At 37.4% G+C, this 19,774-nt stretch overlaps 1 protein-coding gene and 1 long non-coding RNA gene across 8 annotated transcripts in view; one reads left to right on the top strand and one right to left on the bottom strand.

Annotated features, from left to right (window-relative positions):
- Positions 1-19,215, bottom strand: part of LOC138824716 (uncharacterized) — a 133,038-nt gene extending 113,823 nt beyond the window's left edge. The window contains exon 1 of the long non-coding RNA XR_011371156.1: positions 19,144-19,215. This is a non-coding gene — a long non-coding RNA (uncharacterized lncRNA). The remainder of the gene's footprint in view (positions 1-19,143) is intronic.
- A 244-nt stretch (positions 19,216-19,459) lies between these two features.
- The window catches only part of Cfap20dc (CFAP20 domain containing), a 200,262-nt gene continuing 199,947 nt past the window's right edge, over positions 19,460-19,774 (top strand). For all 7 annotated transcript variants that reach the window (XM_070018826.1, XM_070018827.1, XM_070018830.1 and 4 more), the window contains exon 1: positions 19,460-19,734. In XM_070018826.1, the coding sequence (XP_069874927.1) occupies positions 19,714-19,734 (21 nt within the window). In that variant the 5' untranslated portion in view covers positions 19,460-19,713. The remainder of the gene's footprint in view (positions 19,735-19,774) is intronic.

Here is a 19,774-nt window from a genome sequence, read left to right as displayed (position 1 = left end):
TGGCCACACCTTTCTCCCACCTGATCCCACTTCCCTTTACCTGGACACACCCTTCCCCGCCCCCTACCCTATATAAGGCCTAAACCGCCGCCAGACCGCCCTCTTTTTTTCCTTTGCCAGCCGCGTGGAGTGCCAACCTTGCCTGGTCCCAGCAGGCCTACTGAATAAACCCCTTACCTGAATACCACGTGCGTGGTGCAGTTTCAGTTCTTACTCGGTCACCTCTTTTTAAAAACCTAACAGTGATATCTCAATGTTGTTTTGATTTGCATTTCTTTTATGGCTAGGGATGTTGAACATTTCTTCATGTGTCTATTGGCCATCCTTCTTTCTTCTTCAGAGAAGCTTCTCTTTAAGTCTTTCGCCCACTTATTTATTGGGCAGTTGTTTCTTTGAGGATTTGTTGTTGGGTGGTTTAATTTTTTGAGTTCCAAGTATATTTTAGATATGAGACCCTTGTCCGTTGTATGGCTAGTAAAGATCTTCTCCCAATCGGTGGGCTTTCTATTGATCTTGCCAGCTATGTCATTTGCCCTGCAGAAGCTCTGCAATCTTATGCAATCCCATTTGTCCAACCTTTCTTTGATTTGTTGTGTTTCTGGGTCTCTATTCAGAAAGTTTTGGCCTGAGCCAAGGAGACCTAGGTTTTCTCCTATTCCATCCTGTAATGTTTTCAGAGTGTCTAGATCTCCCCTATGATCCAGCAATCCCACTTTTGGGCATTTACCCAAATGTTTACAAACAAGACCACACTAAAGCTACCAGCACAACTATGTTTATTGCAGCATTATTTACCATAGCTAAGATATGGAACCAACCCAGATGCCCCTCAGTAGATGAATGGATCAAGAAAATGTGGTATATATACACAATGGAATTCTATGCCTCCATCAGAAAGAATGACATTTCCCCATTTGTTAGGAAATGGAAAGGTTTGGAAAAAATTATATTAAGTGAAGTAAGCCAGGTCCAAAGAAGCATAGGTCCCATGGTTTCCCTTATTTGCAATATCTAATATAGGTATGAGTCAAGCGGAAAAGGTCAGATAATGTGATGTTAGGAAAATGAACCCTTAAATATGTATTTTAATGTTTTCGTTTCTTTCATGCATGTGTTTCTAACGCATTTATAAGATTATTTCTTTGTTGCTTTGTATGTCCCTCCCCCACAGTGTAACCCCCGCTTTCACTATATTTGATGTCAGTATAACATGTGGAGGAGATGGGGACAAACAAGTCGTTTAAGGATTCAGGTGGACCTGTTGCAACAATGAGAAGTACAAAATGTCATGTCAAAACCAGCTTTACAATGTCGGTGTGGAGGGGAGGGGGGTAAAATTGGGTGGGGGGAGGGGGGTATAATTGGGTGGGGGAGGGGGGAGGCGGGGAAGGGAGGTGAAGGGTAAACAAAGGAGGAGGCTGCAATGCTTGGTAAGAAATGTATGCATTATCCTGCCCATGTAATTGTAGCCCCTCTGTACAGTATGTTCTCAAATAAAATAAAATAAAATTAAAAAAAAAAAAAAAGCCAGAAGGGGAGCTGTAGCTCAAATGAGTTCAAAAAAGAGCACTAGTTTTGAGCACAAAAGCTGAGGGATAGTGCCCAGGCCTAGGCCCAGAGCTCACACCACAGGACCAGCAAACACACACACACACACACACACACACACACACACACACACACACACACACACACACACACACACACACACACACACACACACACACACACACACACACACACACACACACACACACACACACACACACACACACACACACACACACACACACACACACACACTGATTGACTGTCAGGTGCCTGAAGATCACACATGTAATCCTAACTACTCAGGAAGCTGAGATCTGAGGTTCACAGTTCAAAGCGAGCCTGGGCATGAGACCCTTATTTCCCATTATTCATCACAAAGCTTCAAGTGGAGCTGTAGCCCAAGTGATATGTATGTACATATATATATATGTATGTACATATATATATATATATGTACATACATATATATATATAGTGAGTACTATTTTATTCACTCATTCACTCTGTAGAATGTAGGAAGTGATTATTGTTCTGGAAATTGGGAGACATAACAATAGCCAAAAGGGCCCTCTCCCTATTTAACATTGTATGGAAGATAGAAAATAAAAAAGCAAAACACTACACAAATATTACAGCTTGGAAAAAGGGAAAAAAAGGATGATCTTGCATGAAGGGAATGTCTGGACTGCAGACTATAAGAGCCTTAAACTTATTTGGTACGTGGTAGGGACAGACATATATGCTTCTTATTGGCTTCCCTTGGCCAGTCTGCTTGTATTGATAATTGTGTATGGCCAGTGAATGACATTATAAATATAGAATTATCCCTGGAAGGAAAAAATTTCTCTACATATGTGAGAGAATAAATTGAGGAAGAATTTTGGTTTACCTAAAGAAAAAGTGCTACTGAAAATTGAAGGGTTGGGAAAAAACTATAAGGAAAATCAGAATAGCAAAAGCACTGAAGTAGGGAAACTTGGAAATTTCTGGAAACAGTGTGACTAGTGTCTGAGAAACTATTCTCCTGGTTTTTGGATGCTGTGGTATATTTGTATAACCCAAGCTTTTGGGGAAGGAGAGACAGGAGGAGCTCGAGTTCCAGACTGGACTAGACAAGGTTATGAAGACCTTATCACAAAAAGAAAATATAAAAAAGGTGGGGGGGGGAAGGTCTGAGGGTTGTAACTTGAACACTAGACTGATTTCCTAGTCAGAGTGAGGCTGTAAAATAAATAAATAAATGCATACATAAATAAATAAATAGTAGGAATAAAAATCCATAACTACCTGAATAGTGAGAGATTGAGAGGAGCAAGATCTTGCAGGAGCAAGATCTTAAGGCCACACTCCAACACAGACCCCTTATTTTATCTTTAAGATGTTGTACAAAGAGATTTCAATTCAACATGTCACTTTGTAAGTACAATCTATCTTGATCCATGTCACATTTTTTCAGCAGCTTCCTCCATCTCTCCCAACCCCATTTGTTCCCTCAGTTTTCTTGGTTTTGTTTTTACAATCAACATAGGTTCACAGCAAAGAAAAACACTGATTGTAAAGGAGAAGGTAAATGATCTCTATAGACAATAGAATTCTGTAGGTAGATCTTAAAATATAATTTAAAAATATAAGAACTAGGTTCCAGTATAGTAACATTTTTACTGTATATGTTAAAAAACATTTTGAAGTTATTCCTGTAAAAAGATACCTATCAGAAAAAGACTATAAATTAATCAATTATAATTACTTTTATAAATCTTTTTCTAATATAATTCTTAACTGATATTCCCTATCATGATTAAATAAAGTCAAGAATCAGGATTTTCTTCTTTATTACACAAACTGACCATCTATGAAAAGTTTATATGTGGCTACTAGCAAAAATTTACCACAGAATTTAAACTAGAATGAATGAATCAGGTGTCTAACCCAGAAAGTTTATCTGCAAATGTTGAGGAATGTGCTATACTATACTGAGTGAATATTACAAATTGGTTTCTATTATTATCATTGGATGGAGATTTTTCTATTTCAACCATTTCTCACTGAGATTTCTCTAAATCTAAAATGTTACAAAACTTCATCATAAAATTAGATGGCCATAATTTAAAGATTAATGATTTAAGATCATTAAAGTATTTCCATAAATGATGAGAGTGATGTGAAAAAAAATATCTTCGTAACTCTTAAATATTTCCATAGATAATAGGGTTGGTGGACTTTACTATTGGTTTGTTTTGGTTTGTTCACTGTTTGGTTTGTTTCGTGGTTGCAGAGTTTCTAAACCATGGTTATTTGACCCCTTCATTTCTGGACTTGGGTAAGGCAAAACCTGAAAGGACATGTCAGAGGAAGGCTTCTCTCCTCATGATAGTGAGGAAAAAATAGGGGTGGGTAGGTACAACATTAACCCTTCAGAGCATGCCTCAAGTCACCTACTTCTTCCAAGTATGTCCTACCCTCTAATAGCCTGTTTAAACACATCAACAGATTGGTCCACAAATGAAGGTAGTGCCCTCATGGTACAATCACTTGTCTATGGCACTACTGCCTGTGGAACAAGCCTTCAACACATGAGCCTTTGCAGAGAACATGCCATAGTCAAACCATAAGATGGGAGAATGTACTTAGTGGATTTTATAACACATGCCTACATGCCTACACCTTGGCTGCACAGCAGGTTGGAATTTGAGTATTGATTGTAATAGTCTGCTGCCCAACAAATTAGCCCAACACTTTATGCCTCAAAACTCCAGGCATAGATTATCTCATGTCTAAGGAATAAGGAATCCAGGGGTAGGAAGATGAGTTTGGAGAATAACTTTGAAGCTAATGCTCATGACTATTGCCTATAGTTCCCAATTCCTTTTTTGTTTTTGACTAGAAATCTGGTAATTCACCAGGCGGGCATCTCTGTAGAGCTTCCTGAGGGTCTCATGACATAGAACCTGACTTTCTCCAAAAATGAGTGATCTGAGAAAGGGAAGACCCAATTTTTATAACCAAGTTCAGAAGTGACCTATTTATTAGGCTCTATATGTGACCCTGATATGATATGGAAGGAGATTATGTACCAGGAGGTTGAGATCATTTTAAATAACAACTTGGATGTTAGCTACCACGTCCACTATATACTCTCAGCTCTACCCAGACTCTTTCCTAGTTAAGTTTTAGCTGGGTTTTTCTTCATTTAATATCCTTCATGGACAACTTTTTCATTTTTCCTTCTACTTTCTATTGTTGTATTGAAGATCAATTAAGGCCTTTTCTGTAAGTTATTTAATCTAAGAGATGGTTTATTCTCTGAACTGTAAAATCGTAATACTGATCCTGTTTTTACTGTTCTCTTAAAACCACTGTGTTGCTACACAACTTGGAATGCACAATAATAACCATGTGCCAGAGAAAACCCCAATTTCAGATTATATAAAATAGGGCTCTGACTTATCTACTTTTAGCCTTTTTGGAAGACCTACTATACTCATTTTTAACTTGAGTCTATTTTTAATGAAATGGACACACTCTCCAATTATATATTTCCATACTTCTGTTACACCAAGGGATTTTTACACAGTAAGCATCCAATACATATTTATACTTATTCAACAAATGTGTACTAAACATTTATATTTCTTGAATTCAATCTTAATTTTACTATCCTTAATCTATACAAGAACATTCACGTGCTTTCAATGTATACTACATGCATAAGCACCATGTATTGCAGTGAACAAATGGTTTAGGACTTGTGTACAACAAGTAAGCTAGCCTGGAATCAATGTTCATCTGGATTGCATGCATTAGCTGTAGCTTAGAATTAATTACCTAAGGGATTAGGGGAAAATTACCTTTTGGATTACTATAAGGCCCACTTTAAACTAATGAGATAATCATTGTAAATACCCTACACCTGGTATGCATGAATGATTTGCACTTTGATTTGAAGAAGTTGGTGAATAGCTCCATTTTATGCTTGGTTGATGCTAAACTCAGTTACCTTTCCTGGGTTAAAAAAAAGAAAGAAAGAAAGAAATGTGGGTACGTGTTGGAAGAGTCTCATTTTTTTTTTTTTTTTGCCTTGAATGTAAGCTGTTTATCTCAAAGTTACATTACTATAAAAATACAGAAGGCTTAATTAAGGTCCTCATACATATAAATCACTCAGATCCATCAGAATCTATAAGTGGACCTATGGGCCTATGAGCCTCTTAAAGAAAATGAGAATGTACTAGGTGAGAGTCCCTTGGAACAAAAGCTCAGATCAAATTACCCGCTGCTCTGACAGGAAAAAAGTCAAGTCATGATTGGATCCCATAAGTGCCTGTCCTCTGGCTAGAGCCTTCTGGCTAATTTCCTTTTTGTATTATCCAACACAGGGGAACATTCTTGGGTTTTGGGTTTTGTTTTTGTTTTGTTTTTTGCAGACCCTAATATAGCTCAGCACATCACTACCTGGCTCATCATACTTCTCAAGCTCAACAGATTGATAAAACAACCTATCAGGTTGAGCCACACGAATTTCATGTTTATTTTTGTAGATTAAAAATGCTTAATTATCAGTAACATATTGTTCAATCTAACATATTCATGAGCCATAGATTTAGTTAACGGTAGTGTCCCATAAAATTCTAATTATTGTGCCTGATACAGGACAATTGAAGTTTAGTTTTTAAAAATGAAATGTTAAACCAGATGCCAGTGGCTCACGCCTGTAATCCTAGCTACTCAGGAGGCTGAGATCTGAGGATCGCCGTTCAAAGCCAGCCCGGGCAGGAAAGTCCCTGAGACTCTTATCTCCAATAAACCACTAGAAAACCAGAAGTGGCACTGTGGCTCAAGTGGTAAAGTTCTAGCCTTGAGCTAGCAGTGACAGCGCCCAAGCCCAGAGTTCAAGCCCCACCACCAACAAAAAAATAAATAAAAATAAAATGTTAGTGCAAATTAATTTTACACAGTGACTTCATTGTGATATTTACAACACAGATATAATGTACTTTGAGCAAGTTTACTCTCTATTACTCTTTCTTAACCCTTCAATTAACATTTAAATGATGAGGTTTAGGGCCTTTTTTTTTTTTTAAGATTAATGTTAGAAAAACATTTTTTTTTTTTTTGTCGGTCGTGGGGCTTTTTTGTCAGTCGTGGGGCTTGAACTCTGGGCCTGGGCGCTGTCCCTCAGCTCTTCAGCTCAAGGCGAGCGCTCTACCACTTGAGCTACAGCGCCACTTCCGGTTTTCTGGTGGTTTATTGGAGATAGGAGTCTCACGGTCTCTCCTGCCTGGGCTGGCTTTGAACGGCGATCCTCAGATCTCAGCCTCCTGAGTAGCTAGGATTACAGGCGTGAGCCACCAGCGCCCTGCAACATTTTTTTTTTTCTGATGGCCAGTTCTATAAGGCTCTCATTATGCTCATATGCTTTATGGTAGAATTTCCAATGCTTTGTCTGGCCAACATTGTGTTTCTTTGAGGAATGAATCAACATATTTAAAATGTGCTACTTCACAACAAAATCTAGATTGTCAATTTCTTTTTTAAAATGAGGAAATACTTGCACTGGGTCCAGAAATACCATTAGGATGAAGTAAACTAAGTGCTCTCATCTGTGGGTATAAGATGTCAAAGGCTGTCCTCCAAAAGACTCTCAATAAAGAGATATATCATATATTAATATAATCTTAAAATAATCATACATTTTTTTAAAAGAAGCAAGGCTATTGTTCATTTCTTACTCTTCTTTACTGTCCTCTATTAGTGTGTATAGAAGAATCATTTCTAATCAGCCTTCTGCTCTGGTATTCATTGCTAATCAAGTCTTGCCACTGATCAGATTTATGAAAGTTGACAATGATGTGTAAACACATTGGGCAATGTAGAGCTTTTATATAAATTTATTATAAAGCTCTGAATAACTTTCTTCCACTTAATTCAAAATTTGGAAGCCAGGTGCTGGTAGTCATGTCTGTAATCCTACTCAGAAGGCTGAGATCTGAGGACTGAGGTTTGAATCCAGCCCAGACATGAAAGTCCATGAGACTCTTAGCTCCAATTCACCAGAAAAAAAAAAAAAAAAAAGATAGAAGAATTGCTGTAGCTCAAGTGGTAGAATGCTCATCTTGAGCAAACAAAAGCAAAGGGATAGAAACCAAAATGAGAGTGCTTCCCTGAGTTCAAGACCTAGTACTGGTGCACACGCGTGCGCACACACACACACACACACACACACACACACACACACACACACACACACACACACACACACACACACACACACACACACACACACACACACACACACACACACACACACACACACACACACACACACACAAAATTGGATTCCTTTGCTTTTCTTCCAGTTGTCTTTTAAATGTTAGTAAGCCCTAGAATTTACAGCTAAGCCATTTTTCTCTCCCTAGGTAATATTCTCCAGAGAATAAAATTATGGATTTCAATATTGACCTAGAACCAGTAATTCTCAAACATATGTGCTTATTCCTAACCTTTTCTCTAAGTTCTACATTTACATATATAACTGCCTACTTCCTACTTCTGTGCCAATACTGGGGCTTGAACACGGGGCCTGGGCGCTGTTCCAAAGCTTTTGTGTTCAAGGCTGGTGCTCTATTACTTGAATAACACTTCCACTTTCAGCTTTTTTGTTTAGAAATAAGAGTCTCACAGACTTTCCTGCTGGGCTGGCTTTGAACCACAATCCTCAAGATCTCAGCCTCTTCAATAGCTAAGATTACAGGCAAGACTCACTGACATTTGGCTACTTGATATTCTTCTGTAATGACTACTTGGGAATCTGAATTTGACCTATTCAAAACAGAACATTTGATTTTTTTCTCTTCCAAAACTTGTTACTTTTAATTGTCCCTATTCTCAGCAAATGGTGCCATTATTGCCATTATCATCTTAGTCCTTGAGATTAAACATCTAAAAATCCTGTTTGATATTTCTAATCTTAACCCCCCCACACTATAAAAAGTACTAAAAGTACTACTTAAATCTTAAATCTACTTATTGTTTCCATCTCTATTGCTATGTGTTCTAAGATAGCACTTTCTCTCTTCCTAAGAGGACAAACACCTTTTAGTTGGTCTTCTTGTTTTAACTACATCCCCTGTCCCATTCTACTTTCCATTATAGACAGAACTTTCTAAAATACAAACCCAGTTGTTGACTCTTCCCCTACTTAAAAATCATACCTTTCTCCTTAAACAACTTTTCTTTCCCAATTATGCTAAAGCCCCTATTTCTATAACCTACAAAACATATTATGTCCATGCACTACCATGCTCCAACATCACGCTCCTGCTATATTTGCAGAAACACTGCAGCTACAATCTCTTCTACAGTTTTTTTTTCTTTTTATACTCCCTTAGCCAGAAATGTTTTTCCAGGTCCTTGCATGAGTTGTTTCCTTTCACCTGTGAGCTTTAAGGTCATGTCACCTTCCCACAGAGTCTTCTTTTATCAGCCTGTCTATGAGAGGTCCCTTGGCCACTGTTTATCACATTACTTCCTATCTTGTAAAATTGCCTTGCTTCTTTTCTTTTGTTGTGGTGTTTACTGATATATTCTCAGAGATCTAGCTCAATACTGGGCTAAAAAAAATATTCAATAAGTATTGATTGTTCACCTTCATGAATGAGTAAATAAGTATAACCAGTAGAAGGATCTTATCTTTAGCGAAAAAATCTAATAAGATGTTCTTATATCCAAATTAATTTTCAATACAGAAACATGAGACTTTGTTCTAAAAGTTATTTCTATGAGCTTATTGCACAGTAAAAATATTTCAATTCTGAGAATACAAAGCTTTACTATAAACCAAATGGAAACAATACCTAGAATACTGGAAAATAATCTTAGTAGAAAAAATTTTGAGTCACCAACAGTCACATTAAATGATGTGAATTACAAAGAAATTGCCAAAATGAAGAAGATCCAAGGAATTTAGAAATTGGTAGAGGCTAGTGACATTTTTAGAGAATAAAATGATGTTCTTACAGCATTTTTCTTTTATTTTTCAACATATTTGCATAGTATCAGCCTCAATCCATATTTATTTTTCTCAAATAAATAGAAAGTCTTGGACAGTCAAGGAATCTGGCCACCCAAAATAGATAAAATCAGAGAAAAGATTTAATTTGTTGGTTATCTGTTATTATTCTTCTAAATTTACAGCAAAATCGAGTATAATTTCCATGTATTGTGTCCTTATCTTGCTGTGTTTAACATATTGCCCATTTCAAGTATACAATGTACTTATTTTAATTTCTGTGTGTGTGTGTGTGTGTGTGTGTGTGTGTGTGTGTGTGTGTGTGTGTGTGTGTGTGTGTGTGTGTGTGTGTGTGTGTGTGTGTGTGTGTGTGTGTGTGTGTGTGTGTGTGTGTGTGTGTGTGTGTGTGTGTGTGTGTGTGTGTGTGTGTGTGTGTGTGTGTGTGTGTGTGTATGCGCGCACGTGCCCTGGGGCTTGAACTAAGGGACTGAGTGCTGTTCCTGAGGTTTTGTGCTCAAGGCTAGCATTCTACCACTTGAGCCACAGCTCCACTATCCACTTTTTAAAATTTTTGGTGGTTAATTGAAGAATTTCATGGACTCTCCTGCCAGAGTTTGCTTTGAACCGGGATCCCCAGATCTCAGCCTGCTGAGTAGCTAGGATTACAAGCATGAGCCACCAGCACCAGGCATTCAAGGATACAATTTTTTTTTAATTTAGCAAGTTTATTGAACAATGCTAACATTACCATAAATTGGTTTAGGACTTTTCATCTCCCCAAAAGATTCTTCATACCCACATACTTAATCTACATTCCTACCTCCAGATCCAGTAAAGTACTATTTTACTCTCTATCTCTTCTGGACATACCACATAAACAGAATCATACAGTATCTTTTCACAATTATACAAAATTCATTTAGAATGTGTAAGTAGTTTGAGTTGGTGAATCATGTTCAATCTTTTATGTGTGTAGGTGCCAGCCAGTCCTGGGGCATGGAAGGGCCTAGGCAATCTCCCTGAGCTTGTATACTCAGGGTTAGTGCTCTAGCACTTGAGCCACAGCCTTATTTCTGGCTTTTGGTGGGTAGTTAATTGGCAGTAAGATTCTCATGGACTTTCCTGCCTGATCTGGCTTTGAATCACAATCCACAGTTCTCAACCTTCTGAGTAGCTAAGATTACAGGCATGAGCCACTAGTACCTGGCTGAAAAAATCTTCTGTTTAATAAACATATTGCATTTTAGATATATCTAGTTGATGGGCATTTAGGATTTTTTTCAGTTTGGGGCTATAATAATACTGCTCTGAACTAGGCACTGGTGGCTCACACCTGTAATCCTAGCTACTCAGGAGGCTGAGATCTGAGGATCACGGTTCAAAGCCAGCCCGGGCAGGAAAGTCCGTGAGACTCTTATCTCCAATAAAAACCACTCGAAAACTGGAAGTAGCACTGCGGCTCAAGAGGTAGAGCGCTTATCTTCAGCTGAAGAGCTGAGGGGCAGCACCTAGGCCCAGAGTTCAGACCCCACAACTGACCAAAAACTAAATAAATAAATGAAATAAAGTATAAGACAATAGTTCTCAGTAAAATAGAGTTGTGCAACCATGATCTTTTCAATAACCCCTCTAAAAACTTACTTCCCATTGACCTTGCCATCTTCCTCTTCCCTCGGTCCATGGCAACTACAAATCTCATTTTTTGTCTTTATAAATTTGCCAATCCTATGTATTTATGCAAAAGGAAGAACAGTATGTATGTTTTTCACTTAGCAAAGTGCATACTATACCAATACTTTATTAGTTTTATTGTGGAATGATATTCCATTGTATATATATATATATATATATATATATATATATATATATATATGTATATTTAAATCTCATTAAAATATTATTGGACACCTTTATGTTCCCCCTTTTATTTAACATTATTAATATTGCTGTAAATATGTACATTTTTAGATGGACACATGTTTTCATTTCTCTGGAGTTTATACCTAGTAGAATTTCTGAATAGAGTATCAGCATATCTTGTATGTAAAAGAAATAAACAGTTCAAAGGAGATGTTGACGTATGGGAGATCGTACAATAGAATTATTTCCTTAAGAGTGGCAACTTCCATGAAGGGTCTGTTCTTACTGCAAAGTTCCCAGAATGAAGGTAACATCAAAAAGAGCTTCAGTTAAATGAGGTAACAAATGCTATAAGATCACAAAATAAAACCCTTTTCAAGTTTCTGATGTTTGAAGGTGTTGCTTCTACAGAATAAATATCCTTAGTTGACTAAAATGATAATTAGAATCATTACTGGTCATTTTGGTTTTTGAGATACACAGGAGGCCATAACATATAAATAAGACCATAACATGCAAATGAACACTTTGTTTCTTTAATTAGACTCAATTCCAAAATCCAAAAATTAGAAAGAAACTTTTTTTTTAAGAAAAAACCTAAGCTGGATGCCAGTAGCTTTCACACCTATAATCCTAAATATTCAGGAGGCTCAGAGAAGATAGATTGAAGTCCAAAGCCAGCCTGGACAGAAAAGTCTGCAAGATTCCATCCCAGTAAAAGAGCAAAATGTCAGAGAGTGTGGTTCAACTGGTAGAATGCCAGCCGCTGAGTGAGTGCACAGAGTCCTGGGATGAAGCTGTAGTATAGGTACAAATTTACAAAAAATAAGTACAAATAAAAAACAACCTGATATGTTCTTAGTTATGTTTAAGATACATCTACATGAATTCTAAGTTGACATAAATTAGAATTATCCTTCCTACTTAAATTTTTGTAAAGTCCCAACATTTCAATAAACGATGCTATTGCTTTAATATTCAACCAGAGACTTGTAATTCCCAATACTCAGTTTAAAATTATATGATAATACACAAAGATTACATATTATATTTATTCATATTTGTATGTATTCTCAAATTAAAATAATTTGTTCTAGATTAAAAAGCTAAAATTCATCCTTTGGGTTATTTTATAGAAATTGTTTTTAATATTACACATTGGATATTTTTTATACAGCAAAGAATGTTCTAAATTAAGCCCATTCAATTTTCAGCATGCCAAAACAGCAACTATGTGAAGCAAAAGAGGAATCAGCCTTTCTATAGCAATTTTTGTTGAATATGGTAACAAAAGAAAGTGATTTTTAGAGCAGTAATATTTATTGGCATATTCTAACCCCAAATCAAATCAAAATGTAATTTTCATATTCTAGCATATTTACATTATTTGCAACAATATCTAGATGTTCTTATATAATGAAATGTTTAAAAACCACAATTCCAACACTGGTTCTAGAGGTTTTAGGATTACTATCTTTTAAAGTAGTGAATTATTTCCTAAGCAAGCATGTATGCAGAAAAAATTCCCTTTGCATATTAATATTTTTATTTAATATTTATATTTTGGCCTTAAAGAAATTAAAAGAGCTATTTGGAAAGATAGAAGGATTGAAAAAAAGTCTAAGTGAACAAATGAAGAAGATAAATAAATAGAACAAAGATATAGAGAGATCCAACTAACAGCTAAAACAACTAAGTATTAAGTAACAATTCTAATCCCCTATCAGAAGAGTAGCAGTTTCCCTAAGCAATATTAAACAGAGATACAATTTTTATTCTGCAGAAGTCTCAGCCTGTTTTTAACACAACAATTTTATTATCAATACATAGATAGTATTAATTTTAGTATAGTTGAATGTATTCTGTATCCATATCAAAGATTATTTGTAGCCTTCTGTTTTTACCATGTAACTGTCATCCAGCTGACTGAGGACTGGCAAGAATCAATGTTGCTATGGAAGGCCATACCAACACCTGTGTACAGGTGTTGGTACACACCTACCTAGCACAGGCCTCGCCCGATACAGCAAAAACAACATTTCTTTAAATTTTTTCTATTTGAAGCACAAAATATTTTAAAATAACCTTATTTGTACTTTAGATACATATAACAAAGATAGATGATGACAGCAGTAGCCAAAAAGAGATGATTTTGATATCTCAGTATAGTATGTAGAAATGCCATGTCTTTTATTCTTCATGCTCATCTATGTTCATAACCACATCTACAGATTTAATTTTTTTCTAGAGGATGTGTCACTTCCTTCAAGAAAACCTAATTTATACTTTTCTTGGCACTTTTTAGAAAATCCCATTTTTTCTCACTTTAGTATGATATTTTATGACTTTCAGCAAGTTACTTATTCTCTCTGTACTGATTTATTTATAATATTCGTATCTATCTCTTGAGATGAATGGACTGCAAGAATGAATGAAAATAAGGCACTGAGATTAGGACTTTATACAAAGTAAGTTCTCATTTAAGTTCAGCTCTTTTAATTGGAAAGAACACAAAAACTTAACTGAAGTGCTGACTGTGACTTTCATAGCTAACCCTGCATCCATTAGTTGTCAAGTTCTCTTTGAAAGAATGAGGAAGAGTTCCAGTAGAAATACTTCTTATTGGAGGGTGTGAGGAAGAAAGAAGAGCCAGCAAATGAGTTCCAGATTCAAGTGAGAAATGCTAGTTTTGAAATTGAAAGTTCAAAAATCCAATCATTGCAGATGTGGTATTGTGCCTCAAAAGGTAGAGTGCTAGCCTTGAGCACAGAGAGGCTCAGGGACAGTGCCCAGGCCCTGAGTTCAAGCCTCAGGACCAGCAAAAAAAAATCCAATCATTGGGTGGATGGAGGAGGAGGCACTAAAGGCTGTGGTCAGAACATCAATTTCCTTCATCTAGGGATTGTATTAGAAATATGGCTACAGTGACAAAATTTCAACAGACCCTAAATCTCTGGTTCAATATGATGAATACAAAATTGTATCAGGGAAAAGTAGTAGATTCAACAACATAACATATAACTATGATTAGCATACACTTTAGCTATTCCTGATGAATATTAAAAAGTAGTTGTATAACACAAGATGGCTGAACAGAGGCACTCTGCACTCATTGCTCCTCACAAAGACCCAGAATCACCTTGCTGCATAGCAAGGTGTATGGTTATGGGAGAATGCTAGGAACAAACAGGAGGAAAATGGCAACTTTTTAAGTAAGATACATCGGCTTGGGACAACAGTATTGTAAGAGTTGGTTGCCAGTAGCTCATGCCTATAATCCTAATTACTCTGGAGGCTGAGGACTAAGGATTGATGTTTGAAGCCAGCCTAGGAGGACAAATCCACAGGAATCTTATTTCCAATTAACCAGCAAAAAGCTAAAACTGGAGATGTGGCTCAAGTGGTAGAGTGCCAGCTGTGAAGAACAACAACAAAAAAGTCCAGAAAGAGTCGATGTAAGACCCCAAGTTCAAGCCCCAGTACAAAAAAAAGCCCAGAAACAAAATATCCTCGTACTTTCTGCCCTGTCTCCACAGCCAGTTAGCCAGTTAGGTAAGTCTACAAAGGTAAAGGTCAAAAAGAAAGTTCCAGAAGGTTCTCAGGATGGATTTTAGCAATCTTAGCTAATAGAAAGCTTCACAATCCTTACAAACTCACAGACTGATTAGGTAGGACACCTGACATTTGCATGGTAATCTGACTTTGGAAAAGATTTCACATCATTTCCCAGTGAACATACAACATGCTGAAGCCAGACACATCATTTTGAGAAGATTCTAGTATCTGAATTTAGACTGTGCTACAAGGGTCAGAAACCACTGTATATTCCCATCTCTGGGGGCCTCATAGACATTCCACTGGCTGATTACAATTCATTTATAGTCTTTCAGTTAGTTTAATCTTCTCAAAGATGGATTTTGAAAATATACTCATTTTTTAAAACCAAAATGTTTTCTATTTTACTTCAAAAAATATTCATATCCAACTCCTCGAATACATGAATGTCTTTTGTTTTCCTGAGAAAACCTTCAGGTAATAGGTACATTTGGGATTTTCAAATTTCTGCATGCTTTTTACAGAACTTGTTAAAAACACAGAATATAATGTCAAAGTTGAGGGAGGAGAGAAAACAATTTGAGAGGAAAACCTACAAACAGTAAAAGTTTCCAATGCATGCCCATAAAAGAATCTCTTGAAAAAGAAGATATAACTTCTCTCAAAACAATGATCAAATGGATGACTTGGTTATAACTAATTTTTCTCAGAAATAAAACTATCAAGTAATCAGTGTAAAAGTTCTATCAATTCAGCATGATTAGAATTAATGAAGTTCTATAGTGTGAAATAAATCTAGGTAAGTATTAGTATTAAATATTTCTAAGTTCTTGTGCAGTATGGCAAATTCTGATGCTATAATCAGTGGTTTATTTTTAATTTTTCTTTTGATAAATAGTCCAATTATGAACTACTGCCAAAATATAATCTACAGCTATTTTGTGGTCAATACAGTACATTCTTAATTCAAAAGATAGTGTTTCTTATCCAGTTGATAATTGTACAATTTAATTTGAGTGATTGCACTAGCATACACTAGAACAGAGATTCTGCCACCTTTGAGAGCTGTTTAAAATCTACTCAACTTTAAATACCACCAAATATCCTTTAATAATATTACTATATCACCAAATTACTTTCTTTGTAGAACAAAGAAAGCACTTTAAAGCTTGCAAAATGACTAATTCTTACTGTTGTCAAATTAAGTTAAGCAATTTAATGCAATTACCAAATGTACTGACTTCTTAAAAAAATTATAGCAATTAAAGAAACAGTTTCACTGTCTTTAAAATGAACATAACTTGGTTTAAGCCAAGTTATTTGGGAAGACTGGCTTCTCTCCTCCCCTCAACCCCAAATTCTGGTAGACATTCTTGAAGTCATAGTCAAATTCAAGTTTTGGTTCATAACAAGACTTCATCCAAAAAGTGATTGCTATTATAAGACTGGATCTTCTCCTATCTCTGAGTTTGAGTTTTTATTCTTAAAGCATATGGCTTCTTTTATTTGTTATGGTCACAGTCAGTGTTAAGGAGTGTTAGCCCCACTAACAATGTTGATCTGAGTGGAGCAGCTTTCAGATTTCCCCATTGACTGAACAGTCCCTATGCCACACTTGCCAATGAAAATACCATTGTAAGTCTCTTGGACCTGTTAGGAGGTAGGAGGATTAGGGGAAGACACTCGATTTGGGGCTATTGTTTTATCTCTAAAAAGTGAGGACATTGGTCATTATTTCCTTCCAGGCCTAAAGTGCATAAAGAAGTGGTGAGAAACAAAACCAGTTGAACCGGGCACTGGTGGCTCATGCCTATAATCTTAGCTACTCAGGAGGGTGAGATCTGAGGATCACAGTTCAAAAGCAGCCTGGGAAGGAAAGTCCATGAGAGTCTTATCTCCAATTAACCACCAGAAACCTGGAAGTGGCACTGTGGCTCAAGTGGTAGAGCATTAGCCTTGAGCTGAAGAGCTCAAGGACAGCGCCCAGGCTCAGAATTCAAGCCCCACAACACACACACACACACACACACACACACACACACACACACACACACACACACACACACACACACACACACACACACACACACACACACACACACACACACACACACACACACACACACACACACACACACACACACACACACACTTGAGTTATAACATTTACTGATAGCCAGTAGTTAATCATTTTTAACTTTGCCAGAAAATTTCCCGTAAGATATTGAGATTGTTAATTTATCTTTTTACCTTAATGAATTTTCAACTGATTTATTTTTCTCAATTGCTGTAACTTAGAGTCGCCCTTTAAAAAAAATCTATGCATTGGCTGCCTTTTCCTTCACTCACTCAATAACTATTTATTCTATTAGGTACAAGGCTGAACTAGTATTCCAGGCACTAGGGATTAAATAGTGAACAAAATAGACATATATCTTGAAACCTACAGTCCAATAAAGATGGTCAACATTAAAATGACACATAAAATTTAAATAATGATTTCGATAAACTTAAGTGCTAAGATGCTATGAGAGCTTACATAAAGGAGCGTGTGAAGTCCCCCAAAATGACCTTTTTAAAGACAATAAAGGCTTTTCTGAGATGGGGACCCCCAAGCACTTAACCAAGGAAAAAAGGGAGGAAAAGATACATTCAAAGGAAATCACAAAGGTCTCATTTGAGAACATACTGATCATGAAGAACTTAAAAATCTTTCAATGTGCTTCAAATGAAAGAGGATTAATAATGCAGAAAGAAATTGGTAATAAAGTTAGATATTACAGAGTCCAACAGGTTATATAGCCATAAAAGGTTTATATATAGGGGAATAGTATGAATGGATGTGGCTTTTATAAACATGGCTGTGGGTACAATGTGCAGAATGATTTAAAAGCAGGCCAGCATGATGTTAATTATTAGGAGTCTTAGAAAAGCTTAGAAAAGAGAAGGTCATATGTAAATCAGCATATGGACTATAATGTAAGAAAGATTAATGTATTTGTGATTTAGATAAGTAAGTCTGGGCATGTAAGGAGCATATTTGTTTTTTATTACTATGTAAAAATTATACCCAAACTTAAAAGGTTGCAATAAATACTTATTTTGCAAATATAAATACTTATATTGCAAAATATTTGGGTGTTTGAAATTAAGGTATAACTTAGGTGTGTGTAGTGACTTAAGGTCAGGATTGCATTCTAAATATCAACCAAGATGGAGTCACATCCAGGCTTGATCCAGGAAGGATTCACTTTCAAGCCCACTTGGTCCTCACTATGAAGGCAACAACAGTTTACTCTTAATGGGGCCACCCCTGACACAGCATCTTGTTCCCCTCAAAGTGAAAGGCCAAGAAAACAAGGAAGGAGTGGCAAGAAAAATTAAGGGAGAGGGAAGAAAGAAAGAAAGGAGGAGGGAAAAATAGCACACAGACATCATAGTCTTTTTGTAACCTAATCTCCAAAAGTGCATCTCAACAATTTCATCATATTGTATTCATTAAACGTCAGTCTTTAAGTCCAATTAAGAGACGATTGTACAAAGGCCACGCATACCAGGAAGTGGAACTGGATGCTTAAATGAAAGAATAAATAAATATTCCCTGTACATAGTTAAGTCTTGTAAGACAGAGACTGTATCTCTTGATCATTATTTCCAAAGTTTGTAACACAAAGCTCTGGGAGGGGGAAAATTTTTGGTAAACAAGTAAACTAGGTTCAAACCCTAAAAATCAGAATATCTGGATTTAATAAATTGTAATTCAATTCATAGCTGTGTGAAGCTCCTACCTTGATATTAGAATGTTCCTTCATCTCCTCTTATTCCTGAGGAATAAGCCTTGATATCATTTCTGCATCTCATGCATACAGGACACCGTGTTTGACATGTGATAAGGACAATAAATATTTGAGGCTTTTGGATGGAGTAGAATGATATCAAGCCACAACGGAAACTAAAGGAAACATTCCTACCTGAAAAGGGTCTAACCCATGCCTTACATTTGAACTATAGGGAGTCCATGTTAAAAATGGTACCCAGTCAAGTTTGGAAATCTGAGAACTAACAGCCACCTAATCAAACACAAGTTATATAGCCGTGAGAGTCACACCAGAAAAGTCCCGAACCTGGGTGGGTAACCCTTAAAGCTAGATTTCAGCTTTGTGACTCACATTAGCTACTACCAACGGAGAGGTCCAGTCCTGGTTCGCCCAAGCCCATCTTTAGAGCTTCTCCGTTGTCAGGGCAACGCCACGCCGCTGCGTGGCCTCCTAAGAAGCCTGAGCTACGCAATGCGTAAGGGCCTGATGGTAGCCAATGGGAGCGTCCAGAATGCAGGGGGGTGGGGCTTTCCGGTTGGACTCAGGGGCGGGGCGGAGGCAGTCTCCCGCCTTTTCTGGGTGCGCGCGCGGCTTTCTGGTTTCTGGTGCAGCACCGCCTCCCTGTCACGTAGGTTACCGGGCGCTCTCACTCCCCGGGAGACTTCCCTGAGCCCGCCCGGGCCCAGGTTCCCTCAGCAAACCCCGGCGCCCCCGAGGCAGAGGCGGCGATGGTGATGCTGCGGGTCGGCAGCTCACAGTGGAGCTGACCGGGGAACTGAGAAGAGCCTGACAGAATCGGCGCGGAGCGCGCGAAGCCCTTCGTTCTTCGCCCGCCCGCCCGCCCGCCCGCCGCTTCCAGCCACCAGGGTCACGCCTCTCGCTGGACTCTGTGTCCCCCAAGTCCCGGGCCCCTCAGCGGGAATGTTCAAAAATGAGTACCAGGTAACCCGGAACTGCTCTCCAAGCGGTCTGTAGCTTTCTC

Source organism: Dipodomys merriami, unplaced genomic scaffold (assembly GCF_024711535.1).
Source record: "Dipodomys merriami isolate MVZ:Mamm:240054 unplaced genomic scaffold, mDipMer1.0.p SCAF_13, whole genome shotgun sequence".
Classification (NCBI taxonomy): Eukaryota; Metazoa; Chordata; class Mammalia; order Rodentia; family Heteromyidae; genus Dipodomys; species Dipodomys merriami.
Note: the sequence above shows the minus strand (reverse complement) of the source record. Positions and strands in the feature narration are given on the sequence as shown.